This window comes from Mustela nigripes, chromosome 1, assembly GCF_022355385.1.
Source record: "Mustela nigripes isolate SB6536 chromosome 1, MUSNIG.SB6536, whole genome shotgun sequence".
Lineage (NCBI taxonomy): Eukaryota > Metazoa > Chordata > Mammalia > Carnivora > Mustelidae > Mustela > Mustela nigripes.
In genome coordinates, this window is record NC_081557.1 from 132870957 (window position 1) to 132894151 (window position 23195).

Genomic DNA, 23195 nt, shown 5'->3' on the forward strand with positions numbered 1-23195 from the left:
TATCTAGCTGATCTCCGGCTAGCTGAATCAGTCTCAGCTTGCTACTTCTCCGCCATCTTGACTCCTCCTCCCCATTTTGTTTTTCATGTTAGCTTTTTATTTTGTGTGTCCCTTAACTAATTATTGTTGTTACAGTTATTTTATTCCTTTTGTCTTTTAACCCATTCTAGCTTTATAGGTGATTAATCTACTGCCTTTACTATTTACCTCTAACAGTGAAATTCGTACTTTCATATGTTTTCCTGCCACTAGTTAGTGTCATTTCCTTTCACCTTAAGAAGTCCCTTTAACCTTTCTTGTAAGGTTGGTTTAATGGTGACAGACTTTAACTTTTGTCTGGAAAACTCTTTTATCCTCCTTCAGTTCTGAATGGTAACTGGGTAGTATAGTTTTGATCAGACTTTTTTTTCCTTTCAACGCTTTTAATATATCATGCCAGTTCTCTGGCCTGCCAAGTTTTCGCTGAAAAATCTGATAGTCTTATGGGACTTCCCTTGTATGTAACAAGTTTTTTTTTTCTCTTGCTGCTTTTAAGATTTTTCTTTTTGTCTTTAACTTTTGACAGTTCAGTTATAATATGTTTTGGTGTGGTCTCTTTGAGTTCATCTTTTTTGGAACGCTATGGTCTTCTTGGATCTGGATGTCTATTTCCCTTTCCAAGTTAGGGAAGTTTTCAGCTCTTAGTTCTTGAAGTAAATTTTCTGACTCCTCTCTTTTATTCCCCCTGAGACGCCTATACTGCAGATGTTGATCAGCTTGATGTTGTCTCATGAGTCCCATAAGCTATCTTAACTCTTCATTTTTCTTTTTGCTGCCATAATTGAACATGTTCCTGTGCTCTAGCCTCAAGTTCACTGATCCTTTTTTCTTCATCTACTCTTTTTCCCCATCATCTTCTCCAATTTTTTCTCTCTAGTCTGCTGTTAAGCCTCTCTATTATATTTTTTAGCTCAGTTATTGTATTCTTCAGCTCTGTGACTTCTCTTTGCTGTACTGACTCATATTTTCTTTCTCTTTATGGAAGTTTACACTTTTTTCATTCATTCTTTTCCTGAGCTTGGTGAGCATCTTTATGAATGTTATTTTGATCTCTTAATAGGTAAGTCACTTAATCCCATTATATTAAGGTCTTTTTCTGATGTTTTATCTTGTTCTTTCCTTTAGAATGTATTTCTGTGTTTGTTCATTTTCCTTGACACTCCTGGTTTTTATGCATTGGATAAAATAGCCACCTCTCCCAGTCTTGAAGGAGTAGCCTTGTGTAGGAGATGAATTTTATTGTCCAACCCAGTCTTAGCTCAAACCTTTGTTACTGTCCAAGCAGCCTACTTCATCCTTAGTGGCTCCTGATAGTTGAGACTGTGCCAAGACCTGTCATTGTGCTAACTGGAGAAGCTCAGTCAGCACCTAGATTCAGGCTGTTTGAAAGCCATATTCTTAGCAACATTTAAAGTATGCAGATATATCTCTTTTGGGGGAAGACTGGGACTAGAGCATATCTGCTGCTTCTGCGCTGAATACTGAACTGAATAGCCAGTTAAGAGCTGTTTCTTTGTTTGCCACCATTCTGTTGAGCCCATGAACACAAACCCTGTTGGCCAGTAGGGCCAGGCTGTCAAGGGATAGGCTCTCTGGAAAGAAGCTGGGAAAGCAGGAGTACCAGATGTAGATATAAGTTCCTTTCTTGAAAATAACTGGTGAACTGAGGTAGGGCAGAGGGAGAGCTTGAAGATGTGCAATGGTGGCCTTTCTGGTCTCTGGAGGGGACTGTAGTCAGCCTCTGGTAGTGTCTTTAATTACAAGCCTCCCCTCGGGGCACAGCTATGAAGACAAGCTAATTGTCCCTTTCACAGAGACTGGCAGTGCTTTTCAGTGTGCTCTCTTTTGTGTCTTGGCTGGGGAATCTTAGGGCTTATATATAGGGAATAACTGGTTAAGAACTGTTTCTCACTAATCTTATGGGACTCATGAACATAAATCCTCTGGCCCCAGAGCCAGGCTGTCAAGGGGTATCGGCTGGGCAGCATGCACAAACCAGGGCCTCAGACATGTGCACAGATTCCTCTTGGGGAGAGGCCAGCAACCCGGAGTGAGGCAGAGGGAGAGTGTCAATATAGTGCCTGGCCTTAGAGGTCTCTGGAGAGGATTAAAGTTGGCCCTTAGATGTGTGTTTCATTAGAAACCTGCCGCTCAGGCTGCATCTGTACCGGTAAGCAAATAGTCCTCTCTCCCAGGAAGACTGTGTTTCATTCTGCCCCTGTTCCGCTCTTGGGCTGTAGGTGGTTAAGAACTGTTTTTCTCTTACAGTCACTGTTACAGGGATCTGCCTCCACTAGCCACCATAGCCAGTCAATCAAGAGGTATCTCCTGGGCGGCAGCTGCAAAAACCAGGGTGCCAGACATTTGCACAAGCTTCTTTCTGAAAATACTAGTGACCCGGAGCGAGGCAGAGGGTAAGCGTAGAGATGGTTGGTACTCAGCAGCCTTAGTCTTCAGATTATTTCAGTATACCCCTAGATGTTTATTAAATTAAGTGTCTACCACTCAGGCTGACGCTTTAAGATAAGCAAATAGGCTTCTTTCATAGAAAGACTGGTCCCTAGGGTGTGTGACCCTGTTGGAGCCTTTCAGGACTATTTGTCAGATTGTTATAGCCTTGTGGTCTTGTGGCTGTAGGCCCCACTAGCTTGTGAAGCTAGATATTCTTGGGGCTTGTCTCTTGGGTGCAGGTCTTAAAAGTTGGGGGTACTAATAAAATCTTTAAAAAAAGTTGGGGTACTCATGTGTTCAAATCCTTTGATCCTGAGACTGAAGTCTGGGATTTTGAGTTCCCTCTTGATTGTAGGTTACTGTGCCAGGGGCGGCATTTAGGGCAAGATTGTGTTACAGCCTCTTACATGTGTTTGATGTGGGTTGTCTCATTTGCCTAATGTGTAGCAATCAGTTGGTTAGTTTTGGGGTTTCTTTTAGAAGAAATTGTTATGTATGTTGTTGATTTGGTGTGTCTGTGGGAGGAGGTGGATTCAGGATCCTGTCATCCATCTTGAACCAGAGCTTTATTTAATTTCATAGATGTCAAGAGAGGGCATATGGTTTGGGGTCACAGTATACTTTCCCCATAGGGCATCACAGGAACCAACATTATTTACATGCATATAGGCAGAATTCTAAGATGGCTCCCAGTATTCCCGCCTCCTGGTGGACACACACCTTCCCTCAGTTATCCAATCAAACACAAATTTAGGTGTTGCTTTGGAGAGATTTTAATTATATTAAAAAAAATTAAGGTCATTTTAAGAAAGAGGGGTATTCACTTGGGCTTGACCTAATCATGTGATCCCTTAGAAGGGGCTGGGCCTCTGACAAGATCAAGGCATGAGAAGGATCCATTCTGAGGGAGATTCTCTTTGCTGGTCTTGAAGATGGAGGGGATGACATGGCAAGGAATGCAGACGGCCTGTAGGAGTTGAGAGTGCCCCCCTAGCCAACAGATTACATTGAGGCCTCTAGCCTACAACTGCAAGGAGATAAATTTTGTCACAACTCCTTGAACTTGGAAGAGCTCCAGATGAGAATGTAGTTCAGTGGATGTGCTGATGTTAGCCTAGTAAGACTCAGAGTGCAGAACCCAGCCCTTCTGACCTATAGACCTGTGAGCTAAGTTTATACTAATTTATGACATAAGCAACAGAAAACTAAAACAATGGAGTGTTTTGCTTCACAAAATTGCAACTATTATTTGTTAAATATTTATTGATGTTAAATCCACATTACACCAGCACAACAATCCAAATAGTAGTATGATAGTACTTTTTTATAAATACAACATAAAAGGTGGCAAATAATGCTACTCAATCCCAAACCCAGCAAATTAGCAAACAGTCACATTCAGAAAAATTTGGCAAGTAAGATAGGATGTTAAGTCATAATTCTACGATATAGCTAGGTCCATGAAAGACTTTGTATGGTATCTTAAATTCCATATTAGCAACGCATACAAGTGTGGTCAAAGAAACTTGCACTACTCTGCAAAGAACATCTGCCACCCAGTGATCAAGCCTATTAGTCATTTAAAGCTTGGCGGGTTGGTGTTCTTACAAAGAAGTAGAAAGCTGTACATGTGAAGCAGTAATATGAAATATATGGGGTGGTACACAGATATAAAATTATTTTAAAAAATACTATATATTGCATTAACTGAGCTAAGACAGTTCAACATTTTTATTATAAATAATGAAAGATATATGTGTTTTGCATAAGGAATACAGTGTTTTCTTTTCATAGCAAAGTACCATTAAAACCTCATGTTTTATAATATAATATCTGGCCAAATTGGGTTTTTTCCTCCTTTTTAAAGTTTATTGGTTCCGACTTAAAACCATCAAGTCTGGTCAGAATCATGTCAGTCTAGCTGTTGCAGGATCATATGCATTCAAAAATCAGTCTTTGCAGAGATGCCTTTACCAACTACCCGGAACCTAGCACCTTCTTAAGGCAAGGTTGCATGGCAGCATGGAAGTGAACTCATATTTTCCATTCACCATATCATGGTGCCATTGGAAAAAAACTGATTGTGGCACAAACCTGTTTTGTCTTTCCCAAGTCTCCATTTTCCTCCAGTAGACTAGCTCTTATTGGCAGTTTCCTCACTGATGCCAGTCTTGCAGTCTCGGTCCATTTTCCACTTGCTCAACACACCTAACCTCTTCAGCAACTACACAGACTTCAGACACTGGAACTTCCATAGCACATGTGCTCCAATCTCCCAGCTGACCCTAGATCCCCTGACATTTGAATGGCAGTGTTTTTTTTACCTATACTTTAGGTTACTTTTTGAAAACCAAAGAAGAGCCTGGCCTTCACCATGTCTCCTGCCTCTTCTACTTTTATCTAAATGAGTACAAGTGTGCTGGTAGCGTTTTCCTTCATTCTTCCTACTCCTTCCAGACCCCTCTTTCCGCTGAATACTATATGCCTTGGTCACTTGGGTGATTTGGATGTCTTTTGTGGAATGGACTGTAATACAGTTCTGCTTTATTTGGAATACTTTATATTATTTATAATTAAGTTAGCCTTTTAATATGGTTTGTAAGTAAGCTTCCTATCAAGGTAGCATGAAAAGAAAATACTACACATAAAGAAGGTGGTTAAGAACTAATGTATTAACCTTGTTAGAAAGCTCTCGATATTAATAAAATTTAAGGCCAGTAATTCCTTCCTTATGATTTAATATAAAACAATTTTGCAAAAACAAGGCATTTACTTGGATTTGTCATTTCCTCTTCCTTTCATCCCTATATATTGCACTTGGTTCACTGTAGCTGTCTGAACACACTGCCCAGTTAGAAACATTTTAGTATTATTTGCGGTACATTTGCCTCCTGTTAAGCATTCCACACTGTCATGCTGTGTAGCACCTACAGCTAGTGTTTAAGGCACTATGGAGAATACAAATTCTGGTTACCTTTGAACAGCTGATTTCCATTAGCATTTTGGCATTTCAGATCATTTTCATCACAGAGATTCCACAAGTTTTAAGTTGGATGATGAATGAAGATTTTCTGTGCAATGTGTACATTTCTATGAGCATCACCTACTGAAACTCTAAGTTTGGTATATCACGTAGGAAAAGTATTATTTTGGTGTTTATTTCTTATAGTCAAAGGTATGTCTTGCCCTTTACATAATGTGACAAAGGAATATATTGTTCAAGGCAATGGCGGCTGTTTCAGTGTTTCAGCGTTAACAAGAATGTTGGATTACAGGTCCTCACTTTCTACCAAGCCGGTATTCAGTGTCAGGTGAGATGGGCTGGCTTCGGGTTGGAACGCTGCTTTGATGTCTAGTCCCTGGTCTGAAAGTGCTGCATAGCGACTGGCTGAGGGCCGTACTTTTTTTGGCTTGGTGCTCTGTGGCTGCTGATGCCACTGGGCTACAATAGAAAAGGAAAAAAAAAAAGATTAAAAAAAAAACCTCAAGATGTCCTGGAAAGCACTTAAATGTTTCAAGTAAATACAGAATGTTTTTTCATATATACCAGGCACATGTTCTTTAGCATGGTAGAAATCCTAAAATGCAATGCAAGCACAGTTTTGCAAATTTTCCTCATATATTGCAGATGTACTTTCTGTCCAGGGTAGTGGGACTGTACAGCTAGGTAGTAAAGAGGTGTAGTTTCTTTTAAAGTTAATACTTACTGCAGCACAGTCCTTCAAAAACAGTCGCTCAGCTTCCTAATTCTCACCTCTCTCCCTCTTTAAAAAACATCTTCAAAGCACAAAATGTACAAATGTCATAATAATTACAATAGTTAGGTACTCAGGATGGATGGTTCAGCACTAGTCAATTGGAAAGAAGTGGGCAGGAGGGAAGGTTGAGGTCACTCAATACCTGAAGAACCTCACAAAATTATTTCCTATTCAACAAGAGGTAAAATTTGCCATCAGTTCTTAATTTTTTTTTAGTGGTTTTCTTTATGCCAATAGATCACAAAATGCTACTGTACTAGTCTGTGAATTCAGAAATAAGTTTCTTTAAAATGCATGTACACAAATACACATACACAGTCACAAAACTACTGCTGAGCTGCTTAAGGTATATTAAAGAGAAAAGCGCTAAGCCACAGAAAAGATGCATTCCGGGATCAATGGTACACACATTTAGAGTGCAGTAAGACGCTGTGGTAGGATATAACAAGAAATGTTAAAGGGCAGTCATTTGCAGAACACAGTAATAAGAAAATGTGAAAGACGTGGTTATGCCTTCGCCTACTGTTAACTCCTATGGATGCTTGCGTAAGGAAGCCACAACTGACTAGCCAACATAAGAGAAATCAACATGCATATTTTGCTAGTAATGCAAAGTTCCTGAATGATACTTGGGTATTTGTTCTCCTGGTGTAGTTCACTATTAATGTTGAGAAACTATAAATAGAAAGAGAAAGAGCAATATGAAATTTCAGGCCAATAAAACTCTGCAGTTGTTTATAAGCTTATATAAAAAGTAGTATGATTGGCTGTCCAGATGTCTGCTTTTTCATGATTTAATGAGTAACTGCAGTGAGAGGAGACGAAGTGACACTCACTGTAAACATCCAGCCTGGCGGTACAGGACACAATCCCGGCTTCATTCTTGGCTGATACCGTGTACCACCCAGCGTCTTCTTTTGTAGCTCCCTGAATGAGCAGGCAGATGTAGCCATGATTATCCTGGTGCATGCTGGAGAAATGGATAAAGACATTAGGGTTCTAAATTTTTAAAAAGTGGCTTTGGACATGAAGCATCATTTTTAATTAGATCATTAGAAACAGAATTGGGCACGTAGCAGATAATAGGGTCATACTTATTCTGGAAAGGCTGCTAGCCCCATTAAAGTTAATGGGAAAGAAGAGCAGACATCAAGAGGTTGAATAAATGTGCGCACTTAATTTCTAGTGGAGGATTGGCCTTTACAAAACCCACTGAATAGTTTCTGTATCACCACAGACCCAAATGAATTCATTTTTTCTTCTAGGTGTAAACACTCAAAAAAATCCCCCTGAGATTTAAGTTAGAATGTTTATCACATACAATGAGAGCTTCCTTCCAGAAGCTTAATTATACATGAGGGTAAAGAGTGATTTTTGTCTTTGATACTATCAATAGCGTGACTCTCACAGAGATTTATGTGCTACATAAAGTGCATCTCTTTATGTTTCCTCAGGACCTATTGAACAGATGTGGATTAAGTCATTGTGTATTCTCACCTCACTCGGTCAGTGCTGTGAGTGAGTGATTCATTTTCTTTCTTCCAAAATATCTGAGGCGGTGGCACTCCTGAGACACGGCATTCCAGTCGCACTGGGTATCCATCAGCAACTCCTGTGTTTTGCAGCTTCTCGATAAACACAGGGGGTTTGTGTGCTTCTTTAGCTATGGAAACGGGAGATGAATTATCAATCAGTGGTACACAAAGGTAGCCCTATAAAGAATTCAGAAGATTTCAGAAACATTGTTTAAATGTATCTTTTATTTTATGATACCATTTTTCACTTCAGGCAGTAGGATGCTAGTCCTCTCTCCAAATTACTTTTACCAAGAATTGCTTCATTCCACTCATTTATTTCATCAATTAATTCAAGTCTGACAGGCCCACACAGTCTACTGGCCATCTGCTCCACAGAATGCCTGTCTGACAGGCTGTGTGACACTCTGAAGTCTTTGCTAGCATCTGGGATGGCTTCACTCCTAATGATGTCACCGAGCACTCACAACCTTTACCAACCACTGCCACCTAGTGACTTTGAGGAGAACAAGTATTTCTAGGAATTTGATCCACTTGGATTCCCTCCTTGTGGTCAGAAATGTTTGCTATGGAGATACTGAAGATTTGTAAGTCTTGGCTTATGTGAGACATACTATAGGATTTAAAGGAGGAAAAAGAATGGGGAGACATCTTTATCTAAATTTGGCAGCTTTCAGTTGTTACTTATAAACTAGGAATGTACATCTTATAAATTACGAATTCCAATTTGTATTCTTTGAAGAAAGCTATAAAAAGATGACTTTTTATTACCCTGAAGGAAGGAAGCCATAAAAGACAACTTTATTACTCAGTCTGAAAAAAATCAGAACTATTTGTTAATAACCCTCTGAATGTTACTATCTGATGGGAAACTGTTTTCATACATCTGTGGTGGAAACAACTTCAGAGAAAGAATAAAGTTTAATTACTTTCTCCTGAGCTATCAATAATGCATTTGAGGATGTCTTTATCCATCACCCTCTTCTTTGGAGTGTCAGATATATCAAAGCAAAACAACCAGGGGAGAAGCAGGTGAAGAGGATAAAAACTACTCCTGAAAATTTCAGACACCTAAGACTCTCTATGAGTTTGCATGAGGTAGAGGATTACACTTTTATTGTATTTCACATGGTTTCCTGACCCAGCCTATTTTGGAGGAAGTGGGAACAGACCTCAATATCCTTTCTGGGTCCCAGTTTTGAGGAGAGCATAAATGTTATAAAGTGAACCTTAATGTCAAAGCAATCTCCAGTTGAATCACACCACCATTCTGGAGCACTGCTGTGCTGGTGGTGATGCAGAGCTTCCTACAATTTAAACCTTACAAAATGACACAGTCCTTACAAACACTCTGTGACACCTTATGGCCCCTATCTTACATATGGGGGAACCGAGCTGCAGAGATGTTCTCTATTTGCCAAAAGACAGCTAATACAGGAGAGCTGGGCCTGGAACTGAGAGTTGATGCCAAAGACGCGAGGCTTCTAATTACTGTGCCCTCTGCCCCCTTTCCAGTGCAAGTGCTGACTGAGCACAGACCAAGATGCCTGTGTCTCTCAGACCTTCACGTCTCAGTCCTGAAGGGAAGACAGGATTGAAGGGAACAGTCGACAGCAGAATGTTGAACAGTTTTAGCTGAAAGAAGGATGTTTAGTGGGTTGGATGAAATTGATCCTAGTTGTGTAGGAATATCTAATACCTGATGTAAAATTTGAAAGCATGGTTAACACACAACACAACAGCCTGGGTATCTGACAGTAATGTGTAAAAATGTCCTGGTACTTTTATTAGAATCGTTATCTAGGATTTTAGCCAGGCCCTCCTGCACTTTATTCTTACGGCTACTCTATTTCCTGAGAGAGCAGTGGCTCAGTGTGGGGAGGAGTACTGGGAGTACTGGCCTCTGGCCCTCACTTTACAGAACAGGGCCCAGGGAAAGTCACTTACTCTAGCTTCCACACCTGTAAAATGAGGGAAATTTGCTCCAGTTATCTTTGAGGGCTTTTGTGAGGACCAGCTGAGATAATATAAATGAAGCACTCTGCAAACAAAGGTATAAGTAATAAACATTCTTTTTAAAAAGAGAACAGTTAATAGACTCTTACTTATGCTCAGCTTCAAAGGGTGTTATAAACCTTCCTTATCTAAGGGTAAGATTTTATACATTATATATAATTTTACGAAATTTACCCCAAATTATAATTCATTAAAAAGCAAATCTGAATTTGACCATGACACTTGGGGTAGATGATAACATTTCAAATCCAAATTTTGACACCACTGCACATTACTTTAAAAAGTAGGCAGAACTTTATGCATGAGCAAATTTTTTTTTTTTTTAAGGATTATTTATTTATTTATGACAGAGATCACAAGTAGGCAGAGAGGCAGGCAGAGAGAGACAGAGGAGGAAGGAGGCTCCGCTGAGTAGGGAGCATGATGCAGGGCTCAATCCTAGGACCCTGGAATCATGACCTGAGCCGAAGACAGAGGCTTTAACCCGCTGAACCATCCAGCCACCCCATGAGCAAATTCTTGTATATATCAAGTTTGGTTCTGGAATCCATGATACCATTGCTCTTTCTCTACGTAACTTAGGAGGCCAACACTCATGAGAATAGAATGACTCAGAACAGCTGCTAAACTCCTCTCTCGGCCAGGCTAATGGGAGATAGGAAAGATAATGATGGCTACACTGAAAAAAAGACCCTAATGTTTCTGATTTGCTAATAAGCCTTATGTCCTTAATTGGCTATTTCGATGATACAATCTGTTTTTTCAGCAGTTCGATTTATTTTCCATATTGGCTAATAATGTAGGATTAATTTACATTTTTGAATCTGATAATTCATTCTGAGAGAAAAAAATTCACAGACTTGCTTACCAGCAACCACAAGCTCCAGGCTGAATGAGTTTTGTCCTGCTCGATTGGTGGCTATACACGTGTAGATGCCGGCATCTCGTGAGGTCACTGGCTCTATGATCAGGGAGTGCACCCCATTCTCACGCACGAGCATCTTGTGAGCACTGTCGGGGCGTATAGGTTTTCCATCTAGTTGCCAGCTTAGATCTGGGGTTGGTAACCCACTGACCTAAACCAGAAAGGAACATACAAATTTCTGTAATACTGAAACAAAATGAAATCACTAATAGCTAAGAAACCACCATAAATTCCTCCTTTGGTAATACAAGAGATGGCTTTTAGTGTCAGCTTGTGTTGTTCTTTTGCTTAAACCTTTCAATGGCTTCTTAAGCAATCATGGCGTTACTTCTAAACATCCCTTGTAGAGCAACCCAGAGAAAAGTAAAATGCGGATTTTAAAGATTTCTGTTCTTGTCTTACCTCACCAGGGTTATAAAGATTCCGGGGATGATGTCAGCACAGGGCTCTGAGCTCTCTGGGAAAAGGTGTCCAACCACAATAACAACAATGCTTACTCAACTGGCAGGTACACGCTATAAAGCTTGTTATCAGAGGGTTGCCATAGCTATGGAGACATCAGTTAATGCATCCATCAGCACACAGAGCTATTATTACTATTTTATAATCCTTGAAACTAAGTAACAAGAGCAATATGAAATTACCCAGAAAGCCATCTCAACAAATTAGCATCACAATGGAAACATAAAATCCTGAGACCACGACAGTTGTGTTGATCAGAGATCAGATTAAAAAGCACATTTAATTGCTAATAACACATTGTGCTGTGAAGGGTAGGGATGGTTGCCATCTGTCAGCTCTTTATAGTTTTGCCTTTGATTGCGAAAGGGAAGAAAAACACCATTAAGGAAAGCACCCCCCCCCCACCCCCGCCATCCCAAATTTACTAGTAGGAAATCTCATACAAAAAGATGTCAGTTGGACTGTAATTCTTTAGAAAACCCAGCTCTGCCAGATTCCATTCTTGTTGTGTGATTCTCATTTATATTACCTACAAGATACTTCTCTCCATACATGTAACAAAGGTCTTAAGAATTTATAAGTAAAATTACTGGTTAAAAGGATGAAGACATGTTGGAAACAAAGACAGCAATAGTTAGCTTGGCTGTTGAGAAGGTCTGCCTCTCTGTCCTCCCCTCTGTGTACGGGTTCTCCCCCAGCTCTCCACGTTCACTGCTTCACCTGTTTGGAGATCCCTAGAGGTGGTAAGGAGGAAGAGGGAATGCACACCTCTCTCTGGTCAGGCTCTAGGCCTTTCCCAGGTTTAAAGAAATGAAGTGGCACTGTTTGTTCCCACCTTGCTAGATTAGATCCTGGCCAAGGCCAAGGGTATGTGCAGGAGAATTGCTCAAGGCGCTGTGCACTCAGCCCACCTAATTCACAGTGCACATATGCCAGTGGACAGACTTAATCACATTCAAGCAAAGGGAAAAGGCTGGGTTTTTCCTACCCTGATTTGAATTCCAGCCCTTCTGATTGTGTAAAGAAAGCAAGCCTGGTTTCAGGAATCTAAGGTCATTGTAAGCAGGTCATACTTTGAACAGAAGCATGCTCTTAGCTGATACGGAATTGGGAGGAGGCAAATGAGCAGATTTGTTACTATCAGAGTTGGATTAGTTATTTGAGCTTAGTACCAAGTCAAGGGTAGTCAGCATCTAGGAAAGTACCTAACAGGTTAAAAGGCAGGGGAATGCTTTTTTGGGGGGGGGGGGGATCTATCTGTTGCTTTAGTGAAAGGCTTATTTTCATGATTTTCTTTTCTTCTTAAAGCTTATACTGATAATTTTTCCCTAAAAAATGTAATTTTTAAAAAAAAGATTTATTTATTTATTTGACAGAGATCACAAGTAGGCAGAGAGAGAGAGAGGGAGAGGAGGAAGCAGGCTCCCTGTAAAACAGAGAGCCCGATGTGGGGCTCAATCCAGGACCCTGGGATCATGACCTGAGCCGAAGGCAGAGGCTTTAACCCACTGAGCCACCCAGGTGCCCCTAAAAAAATGTAATTTTTAAGATGCTTTTTGTACATAGCATAATATCCCTTGGTATCATCTAATAATCTAAAATAAAATTTCCCCTGTTGACTCCAATGTTATTTTATAGGTGGTTTATATGGATTCTTAATTATAGACCAAAAATAAATACATATATGCTGAAACTCAATTTTTGTGCTTATACTATAAAAAGAATTATGTTGGAAAATAAAATACTTTTGTTAAGAGTACTTTTTTTTTTCTTTAAGATTAACTTATTAGAGTGCACAAGCAAGGGGAATGGCAGGCAGAGGAGGAAGGAGAAGCAGGCTCGTCGCTGAGTAAGCAGAATGACCCTGGGCTTGATTCCAGGACCCTGGGATCATGATCCAAGCCAAAGGCAGACACTTAACCAACTGAGCCACCCAGGTGCCCCAAGAGTACTGGTTTTAAAATATAAATTTCTGTAAGCCCAGATTTAATCCTGCAAGCATCATTTATTTGTGTTCTGCAATCCCAGTGAAAACCAGCAGAGGGAGCCCAAATTTTAAAAACCTTATCCATATTTAAGAACTAAAATTTAGGATCACTAGATAATGGGGCAAAAAAAACAAAACCAAATTCACAGCAGTGGTTATTTAACATCAGTCTTGAGCTCCTTTGAGAAACTGATGAAAGCTATATCATACACGTAATTTTGTATGCAGTTGCAGAACTCAACACCTAGTGAAACCTGCCTACCCAAAGGCCCTGGGTTAAGCAGCCCTGCTGTGAAATGAGGAAGAGAGGATGTCTCTCTAACTGCTCTGTGAATGGGAGGAATAAGAGAGTAGATACATGGCTACAAAATTTATATGAAAAAAGAACGAAAATAAATGAATTAATTATTAGGACATGACAGATTGAACACTTTTATCACTTCAACAAAATGGTAAACTTAAAGGGGAAAAAACCTCTCAGTGACTGTGTACGGTATGGTATGTGCAGTTCTAAATAAGGAATACATTTAATAAAAATTTCAATGTAAAGGAAAAGAATGACAAAACAGTATATAAACATCCAGTATATGTCACTCCTTTTTTTTCCTTGTAAGCTGAAAACATTTTTTTATTTTTATTTTTTTAAAGATTTTATTTATCTGACAGAGATCACAGGTAGGCAGAGAGGCAAGCAGAGAGAGAGGGGGAAGCAGGCTCCCTGCTGAGCAGAGAGTCCGACTCGGGGCTCCATCCCAGGACCCCTGGGATCATTAGCCAAGCCAAAGGCAGAGGCTTTAACCCACTGAGCCACCCAGGCACCCCTGGAAACATTTTAAAGATGTACACCTTACGTAATTTCCTTAAAAGGAACTCAAGAGAAATGGCAGTTAGGGGGAAAGAGAGAGAAGAGATTTGCAGGCATTAACACACTCTTACCTTACAATCCATTCTGCAGAGCTTTCCTTCTTGAACTGTTAGATCTCCAGGAGCCTGCAAGAAGTGAGGTCTGAAGAATCGTTCTTGAATTGGTTCATTTTCATCTCCACTGTCCCTTGATCTAGAACGAGGCCTTAGGACAAGACAGAAAATAAACAGAAAGATGGAAGGAAAAGAAGGCACAATGGGGCAGGGGAGAAAGGGAGATAGAAGTTATCATTATCAGGTTCTTGATATTTTTAATAATACATAGAGTAATAATACAATTTCTTTATCTGATTTCTACTCCTAAAGTTCACACATAAAGTCAGAAAAGCCAGCAAAATCTTGTTTTATTTGAAAGTTTAATTATGAAATTAATAGTCTGCTATTTGGAGAACTTAAATAATTCTATCCTAATCCTTAAAGCTAATATAAATCATAAAAGAGATGGGAAAAAATGAAATACTCTATATTTACCTATTTTTTTCTTAAATAAGTATTTTTGAAAGCCGCATGAGAAATAGCAGCAGCTGTTGCTCATTTATTACCAAATCTTTTCCAACAAAAAGTATAACTTTCCACCGTGACTTGAAATTTTTAGGAAATTAAAATTTATTATTTTGTAAAAATTTCATCTTTCTAATAAAAATTCCTTTCATATAAACCAAGAAAACAAATTATAGTTTTTATCTTTAAAATAAAATTGTGCTGATCTCCCAGATTTTGTGCCTCTCTCTTGCTTTTGAATATGTTGCTAGATGCACCTTTCAGAGCACCACCATTTTAAAGTAATTGCAGGGAAGATGTAAGGAAGGAACAAGATATTGAACATAAATTCTGTCACTAATCACTAGAAGAGAAGTATAAAACATTTAACTAGAAAAAGAGTAGAACAAATGAAAGATCAGTATAACAGGCTAATAATTACCAACTATATACCAATTATATACCAACTATAATACCAATTATATAGGTTACTGTTCAAGTACAGATCTAATATCTGAGCAGAATGCTTTTCTAGGAGACACTGACACATGGAAAAGCTTAAATGTACTAAAGACACAAGAAAAGCAGAAGAAAACAGTGCAAGAGAATGGATCTGCTACTAAACACGTTATGTTTATAGCCATACACACAATCCTTGGTTCTTGTGAACAAACAAGTTAGAGTATTAAGCCCCCATGTGTTTAGGTATCAGAACTATCTTCCAAAGTGCTGCACAAAGGGCTGTGTGTCCAGTCACGTGAGGCGCAGACAGAGCACTGGCTTGGTGCTTCCTCAGTGTTTCTGGCTGACCTTCTGTGAGCCTAACTTAGCATCTGTGGCCTGCAGTTTACAGTCAGGGCTACTGAAACAGGCTCTGTAAAATACCTAAACAGGGCCCAAGACGACAGACAAGGTGACTTACCATAGTTTCTTAAGTGCAAATATGTTACTAGGAAGCGATACCCTTTTCTCGTCCCTGCCTAGTATTATTCCGTCAGCATCCTTGCAGAAGCTCAGGGCAATTCGGAATAGAAAGCACACTCTATTGTTAGCAAGTACTTACTGGGCATTTAAAATAGGGAACTTCTTAGCTACAAAATTATCATCTAAACTGTTTTGAACTAAGTGACTGAAAAGTGAACATTAGCAAATTAGCGGATTTTAAGAAATCTAGTGGCAGTAATTTGTCATGGCTAGACAGCTGCTGGCTGGAGAAGTTTGGTTTTGAATGTTTGTGTACCATTTACTAGTATTTTCATGTTCAGGTGCCTGCCATTTAAAGGTGCTGAGCTTTGATTTCTTCATATACAAACTGGGTCCTATGTAACACATTAGTGATAGTATATCTACCTGGGCCCAGTGACCTTACCAACTCTTTGTTTCTTTCCCTTTTCTGAATCAGAACGGAGCAGAATATTCAAGGACCCAGGCAGTATGTACACCTTAAGACCATATTCGCATTCTTCTGTCTTCTGTGTTCACTGTTTTGTGGTCATACACCATGATTCTAATAGTGTTGAATCTGTAGTAATAACAAAAAATAGCAGGGACACCTACAGGAAGGAATGTGTGACATACCTTCTGACATGAGGATGGCCTGAGGGAGAGCGGGGGCTGCGACCTCTTTGGTTGACGGCCTGTACCATTAGGCGTCCAGTACAACTGATGCGGCCCTGGCAGAGAGACAGCAGGAAAAGACATGACTTGCCATGCAAAACAGCTAACCACTACGCACCATGTTTACTGTCCTGTTCTCTACAAGACATCAGTCCTTAACAAACCGATGTGCCATATTAGTAATGACACCAGTCCCTCTCAGAAATGTACTTTCCCTGAATTAAACTCATCAGTAAACTCCATTTAAAGAACTGGGTGACTAGGTCTTTCTTTGAACCATTAAAAAAAAACTTTCCTATTCTATCTAGAATGGTATTTAAAATGACAGTCCTTACTGAATTAGTTATAATCTGCTGCGGTCTCCCTAACACATGAAGTTGAATTATAAAACATAGCAGAAGGACATTAATTGTCTTGCAGTAATTCCATTATCATGGTCAAATACCTATTGGTTGTAGCTAATTCTGAAATCAAACGAGATGATTTTAGTTTTCTGACATATCTTTTGTAATACATATACATTAAATATACTAACATACATTGTTAGTATATTAAATGTTAGTAGTATTCCTTCTAAAAACCATGTATTAAAAGAGATGCAAGCATGATGAAATGAACATTACAGGAGATGTACGCATGGGGACAACAAGGAGAGTAAATGACTACAGGTTACCATGTTCCTATGACATGAGCGTAGTCATGATTTAAAAACCAGAAGTAATGAGGTATTTAAAATATGTGGGTCATATGATGTGGGCCTTTCTAATGAAAAGCTATATTTTATCTCTCAGGTTTTATCTCTTAAATTGAAAACTGATATAAATGCTGTCCTAGACGAAAGTAATAGAGGACTCAGATGATATGAATAAATCACCATTGTTACTCTGGCATTTTGTTTTAGCCCCTTCTTTTATTTTTTCCCCCAATTACTAGGAAAGCAGCAAAATAGATGATTTTCTCCTCTTCTATCCCAGGAGGATGTGAGCAGTTGTATGTCTAAATTCTGATGATGGCCAGAGGGAACAGCAAGAGAGGAAAACTGAGAAGCAATTTATTAATGGTTAGACTTAGGGATTTCTAGCTCACAGTAGATGAGCTGCCCTCAGGTGCACTTATAGTCTAAATTTACCAATAACTCTCATTTTGCCAAGTTTCCAGTATAGACAAGTAGCAGAAGCACAACTGTTCCGTATGTTTTGAGGAACTGCTGAGTTCCACCTGAGCGTGAACTGGGCTAAGGGAGCACGGTGGTGGAGGGGACACAGAGAAACCCCATAGCAGCATTTGGTGGAGGGCAGGAATCCAGTTGGGAGGGCTGTACAGTCTCCCCCTGGCCTGGACTTCTTTGGGGCCTTAACCACTCCGAAAAGGGGCCTTAACCACTCCAAAAAGGCAAAGACACATAGTGCTGTAACACAGACAGGAGAATTGGGAACTGTCGAATAGAAAGAGGAGGTCGTAAAGAAACAAAACTGAAGTCTTATCCCATTAAATATGTAACCTCCTCTAGCATTCACAGTATTTGCTATTGAGGTCATATTTAAACACTGCCTCTCCTGAAATTTCCAAGGACACACAAAGTATACCATTATGAGGGGGAATATTTCTAATTTAGATTTGTTCTATCTAAAGTTCAGACCACATGATGTATATTCTCTCATGCTAAGCTCTTGGCAACACTTGGAAGTCCCCCTAAGCTAGCCTGAAATCTGGAAATTAATTTCATCTAGCCTGTCTAAATGCCTGCTACAAAAAAATCTAGACATGACTTGCTTGGGAGACCCCTGTTAAATTACCCAACTGATGCATCATAGCAGCTGCTTTAACAAGTGAACATGTAAGATCCATGAGTCTTTTGGGGGCTAAAGACAGGGGAATCTTATGTTTTGTTTCACACAAATAGCTTCAAAATTCTAGTGATATGGGATATGGCTTCCTTACTATTTGCTTTGCCACTTAAGAAAATCATTTTAATCTAGATAGATTAAATAATCTAGATAGATTAAAATAGATTTATATAATTTGGAAGATTTTTTCTTGTGGTTTAAAACCCAGAAGATCCACGAGGGAAGTTAACATCAACTAATCATTTCTGTGGTTAGAAAAAGATGTAAGTTAAATTCCGCCTTTAACCTTGAATTTGGGGAAGCAGATAAAAAATTTTTTCTCTAATCTGGACTTGAGTTTTGACTTCCCTAAGACTTTGGGGGCAAATAACCAAATTTGTTGAAGCCTTTGTTTCTTCTTCTGTAAAAACCAGGGCACTGTATCTGTCTCACACAGATGTTGTCAAGTTTCAATGATACAACCTAAGATGGTCTTTATCTTCCAAATATCAAATAGATCTTGATGATATAAATTATCACTACTCATTATGGGTATGGTTTTACTGGACATGTGTGCACAGATATGCACAAGATAATTTTTAGGGGTCCTGACACCTTGGTTGGTGTCAGATTTACTCCAGTAAATTTCACCCAAGTAGTTAACCTTGCCTGAGTATGCTCTTACCTCCTTTTTTGATTCCTTCAAATGCCTCTTTTAATGACTGTCTCCCCTGCCTCTCAATGGTCTTAACGCTGGGATGAGCCCTAATTACCTTTGATGACCCTCCTTAGCTCTAGAGTCAGTCTGGGTGTTTAAACCAGGTCCGTCGCTTTTAACTGAGTGACATTAGGCAGGTAATTTAACCTCGTAAGTGAGTTTCCTTATCTATAAAATAGGACCATATAGTTAATCAATCTTGCATGGGTTCTTATGAAGATTAAATGAGTTAATAGGTATAAAATATTTAGTCTTGTGTTTTGCACATAGTAAACATTCAAAATGTTATAATAGCTCTGAATATCGACATAATTATAGTAACAACCAGATGCACATGAAGCATCCCTTAGACTTGTTTTAAAAACAATTTTTTTTTTTTCATATGCAGTGGGGTTTTCTTTCTTTCTCTCTTTTGGTATTAGGATATCATTTACTCCAAAGGAAAAATGTATGCTATTGCTTGAAAGGTGTCAGGCACACTGGTATATTCACTATGTTCATTATGTAGTAGCTGCAATTGACGCGTAGGAGAAAAGTTACTCCTCGACTCTAACCATTAGACTCTGCTTAGTTTAGATAAATCTGACTCCTCTTCCCTCTCCAAAAAATAGGGTCAAAGGGATTGGCATACTGCTCTTCAAAGATTACACATTTCTACAATGTTTTCATTTTTACTGCTGCTGCCTAGAACCACATACACAAATATTGCCACAGAATATCTTTACGCAAATTTAAGAAAAAGGAATATGTCACTGTTTGTTACCTTTTTAACTCCTAAACGTTTCACTTCTAAGCATAAAAGGGAAAGGCATGATCTTTGGGAGGCAGAACTATTTGTTTGATAATATAGTGATATTGGCTAAATATACATTACTAACCAGTAAATGACCAGGAGCATTTAGAAAGCTTTCTAAACTAGCAAGTTACATAATTTTGATTTTTTATTGGGGGGGACCCCCAGAATTCAATGAAACACTTTTGAAAAGATATACACAACTTAAAGTTCAGATTTTTAAGTCTGGACGTCCTATGACGGTCATACAAAATTTTAATCATGCTAATGTGCCAATTAATCCTAGTAATCGTTGTGACTAGGCTCTGATGCACATTAGTGCTGTTGCCTTTGCTTTTAACTTTCTCATTTCAATCTACTTTATTATTAACACGTGAAGGAAGAATGGAAGTGAGTTTGAAGTTTGAAATGAGCCAGGAAACCTCCTAATGCTACAACAAAACACAAGCAAACCCACTTCTTAAATTTAATTCAGCTGTGTGTTACTTTTCTATTCCAAACAAATCCACAGAGTTTAAAGCCATAGAACAAGTAATAAGTTTGAATTCTTAAAGTGAAGAATTATGTTTAAACATCCAGCTTGTAAAGATTATTTATGCTTCATGCAAGGCCAATTATTTATATAATATGGAAATAACATTTATATTTCCTAGCTTATGAAATTTAACTGTGGCACACAGGTCTTTATAAAAGTTTGCCACTTGTATACATAATGCAACTTGAGGAAACATCAAGTTGCAAAACCGCCCTTCCAAACTCCAAGTGCAGCACAGAGTAACTTAGCAACACAACAAAACAAAGTAAAACATTCATGTTTAGATTTAGTTGTGTCTTCAAGATAGGATCAGAGTCTAAACCTACATTTGTGAACCTCATTTTGGCATTCTGTGTGGTGGAGTGCTGCATAATCACTCATTATTTCACTCAGCTATGTGACTGCTTTGGTCCCTCAGGAACTGCCCGCACAGCACACACTGAGTGTGACACACGGTGGCCAGTGCATGTTTAGAGCTGTGTGTTCCATCCCAAGTCGAATTTGGATGCAGTCAGCAATATCTAATGTGTTTCTTATTCCCAAAAGATGAACCCAGGTGGAAAAATATTCTATAAAATATTCTGCTGAACTTTGGTATTCTCTCTTTCCTTGGTTCTCACCCTTTCTCTTGGCTGCTCTCTGTAATTACTTTCCACTGCTCAGGAAAGCTCTGCCGTCTGTGTTTCATTACTGAACTCATTTTTCCACTCCAGCCTTTTCCTCTCTCCCTTGGTCATTTCACATCATGTACATTACAGTGTACCAGAAAAAATAGATGGAGTCGTCTCCCTTTCAAACCAAATACATTTAAAATGTGAAAAAAGTTTAAGGTAACCAAAGGGCATCAAGGACCAGGGACTCAAGTGTGGTGTTTTGTTTTTTTGACTGTATGTTACACTTTTAGGATTAATGGATCCTAAAAAATTCAGCTTTGACTTTTACATCATGCTTCTTTAAATCATTTTTTTTTAAAGATTTATTTATGAGTGTGAAAAAGAGAGGGTCACTGGGCATGAGTGAGCATGAGTGGGGAGGGAGGGACAGAGGGACAAGCAGATTCCCCGCTGAGCGGGAAGCCAGATGCAGAGCCCCATCCCAGGACCCTGAGATCATGACCTGAGCCATCCAGGTACCCCTCAAATCATGTTTTAATTCACAAATTACAAGAATTGTTTAATATCCAGTAACACAGAGTTTAAAACTGTTAAACATTTCTATTATGGTATTCCTGGAAGCCACAAATGATAACTTACATCAAGTACTAGGTTAAAAAAAAAAAAGGTCAGTCTCTCATGGTTTAAATACCTCTTATCTTTCTAATGGGTAGGTAGTGTAGTCTGTTCCAGTTTTTAGGTGACAGCCCACAAAACCTCCGTCTGGCATATCTACATATACCTGCTACTGAAGATGCCAGGAGAGAGCAGGAGTTCTGTCCGTGAAACTAAGATCAACCAGGCAACATGCTGAAACTTGGAATAGTGATTAATACCAAGTACCATAAATATAAAAATTCTTTCGCAGCAATTTCCATCTGAGGTCTGCATGCCCACTTTTAGGACTTCCTCAGATTCTCTTCACAAGTTTCCCCTCCAATGCCTGCCTTTGCTCATTTAGGTAGAAAAGGAGACATGATGTAGTTTTACCCTCTTCAATTAGAATACTGACTGGATCAGCTAACCTTGAGAGACAGTTGGGATTCTAGGTTTTGGCACTGCTTTGGTTTCTGTGACCTCTGACAGACCCAAAGCAGTCATATTACTGTTTGCTGAAATCACATAGGATATTCTGTGAGAAGGGCCTGGCTACCTGATATAAACTGGTCCACTTTTCATTTCTTTGTCTTCTCTTCCAAGGGTAGAGGCCAAGAATGAGAAAGGGTTAACTCTGGGACATATCCTGGGATTTGGTAAAGCAGCAGAACTCCAGGGACTGGAGTGAGGGCACTGACAGCTCTCTTTTGGGCCTTCCTTGGCCGTGGGTGTGCTGGGAGCAAAGCAACTTCCCAGCTTCCTGTGTGGCTCCTGTCAGCTGTGCTTTGGGTGTGGCCTCTCTCCAGCTCACCCTCCACCTAAGCCCACAGCTGGGGCAGTTGTGGCACAGCCACGTCTGCTGCCTAACTAACTCCTTTCCCGTGGGGGTGATAAGAAGGAAAAGCCAGGAGGTCAGAAGACCACACACCAGCAACATGTTGGGTAGAAGCTCCATCCTGAACTGACTTGCTTACTCTAACAGTAGGACTGGAATATCTAGAAATAGAACCATCCTTTGCATCCTGATTCCACAGGCTTCTGCCCACTATTAGGACTGCTGCTTTAAGACAGGGTTATTAGAGTCTCTGAATTAAATGACAATAATGAGCTTTTACTGAAAGCATATTACATGTCAGGTAAACCAAATGCATTATTTGATTCCATATGATTATTCTCATTTCATAGAAGGGGAAAGAGGCACAGAGAGGTTAGGTGACTTGCTAAAGGTCACGTGGGTGGTGAGTGGCAGAGGTAGAAATTCAACTCAGATCTGTCTGATGCCGAAGTTCATTTTCTTAACCCCTGAACTACACGTGTACACTTAGGCTGTTCATTAGCACCAGTACTGTTCTGCATTTCTGGCCTTTGTTGTGTCATTTCATTCTTTTTCTTTCTTTCCCTTCCCCATCTTCTGTTTTCCAAAACAGGAACTTCATCTAATGACTTCATCATACATAACCTGTCAATAGTTTCAATGCTCAGGGGCTGGCAAGCAGTCGCCAACTCTGCTCATGGCCAGTGGAGTCCCTCCCTGTTTAGAACTTTTCCACATGTACAACTACATTAGTATAATTTGAAGAAGACTAGAAGCAGACTTAAAACTGTAATCTTACATTTATGTTCTTTGTTCTAGAAAACCACTGACTCCATAACAGTTTAAAACATTCACAAGGAAAAATGCCTCAAAATTAACATCAGGACCAGGACTGGCAAGTGCTTAAGGAATACAGTTAATTTGATCTCTTGTAATATATTACAAACTTTCTAGGGGAAAGGGGAATAAAGGACCTAGCATGAAGAAAAAATTTGAAAAAAAATTTTGAATTTTGTTGAGTTCTCCACTTTATTTTAGTAGGCAGAAAACTGAAAATTGAAATTT

At 39.3% G+C, this 23195-nt stretch overlaps 2 protein-coding genes across 8 annotated transcripts in view; one reads left to right on the top strand and one right to left on the bottom strand.

Moving 5' to 3' along the window:
- CBR4 (carbonyl reductase 4) overlaps nucleotides 1-23195 on the top strand; it is a 136728-nt gene that overhangs the window by 65460 nt on the left and 48073 nt on the right. Inside the window, exon 5 of one of the 5 annotated variants that reach the window (XM_059374201.1) lies at nucleotides 7703-7790. The exons of 2 other annotated variants lie outside the window; for them this stretch is intronic. In XM_059374201.1, the coding sequence (XP_059230184.1) occupies nucleotides 7703-7770 (68 nt within the window). In that variant the 3' untranslated portion in view covers nucleotides 7771-7790. Of the gene's footprint in view, nucleotides 1-2307; nucleotides 2729-7702; nucleotides 7791-23195 lie in introns of those variants that run through there. 2 more of the 5 variants (XM_059374204.1, XM_059374203.1) reach the window with 2 other exon arrangements.
- PALLD (palladin, cytoskeletal associated protein) overlaps nucleotides 3736-23195 on the bottom strand; it is a 388884-nt gene continuing 369424 nt past the window's right edge. For all 3 annotated transcript variants that reach the window (XM_059374195.1, XM_059374198.1, XM_059374197.1), the window contains 6 exons: nucleotides 16156-16250; nucleotides 14110-14242; nucleotides 10668-10875; nucleotides 7746-7911; nucleotides 7085-7218; nucleotides 3736-5932 (listed from right to left, as the gene is read on the bottom strand). In XM_059374195.1, the coding sequence (XP_059230178.1) occupies nucleotides 5760-5932; nucleotides 7085-7218; nucleotides 7746-7911; nucleotides 10668-10875; nucleotides 14110-14242; nucleotides 16156-16250 (909 nt within the window). In that variant the 3' untranslated portion in view covers nucleotides 3736-5759. The remainder of the gene's footprint in view (nucleotides 5933-7084; nucleotides 7219-7745; nucleotides 7912-10667; nucleotides 10876-14109; nucleotides 14243-16155; nucleotides 16251-23195) is intronic.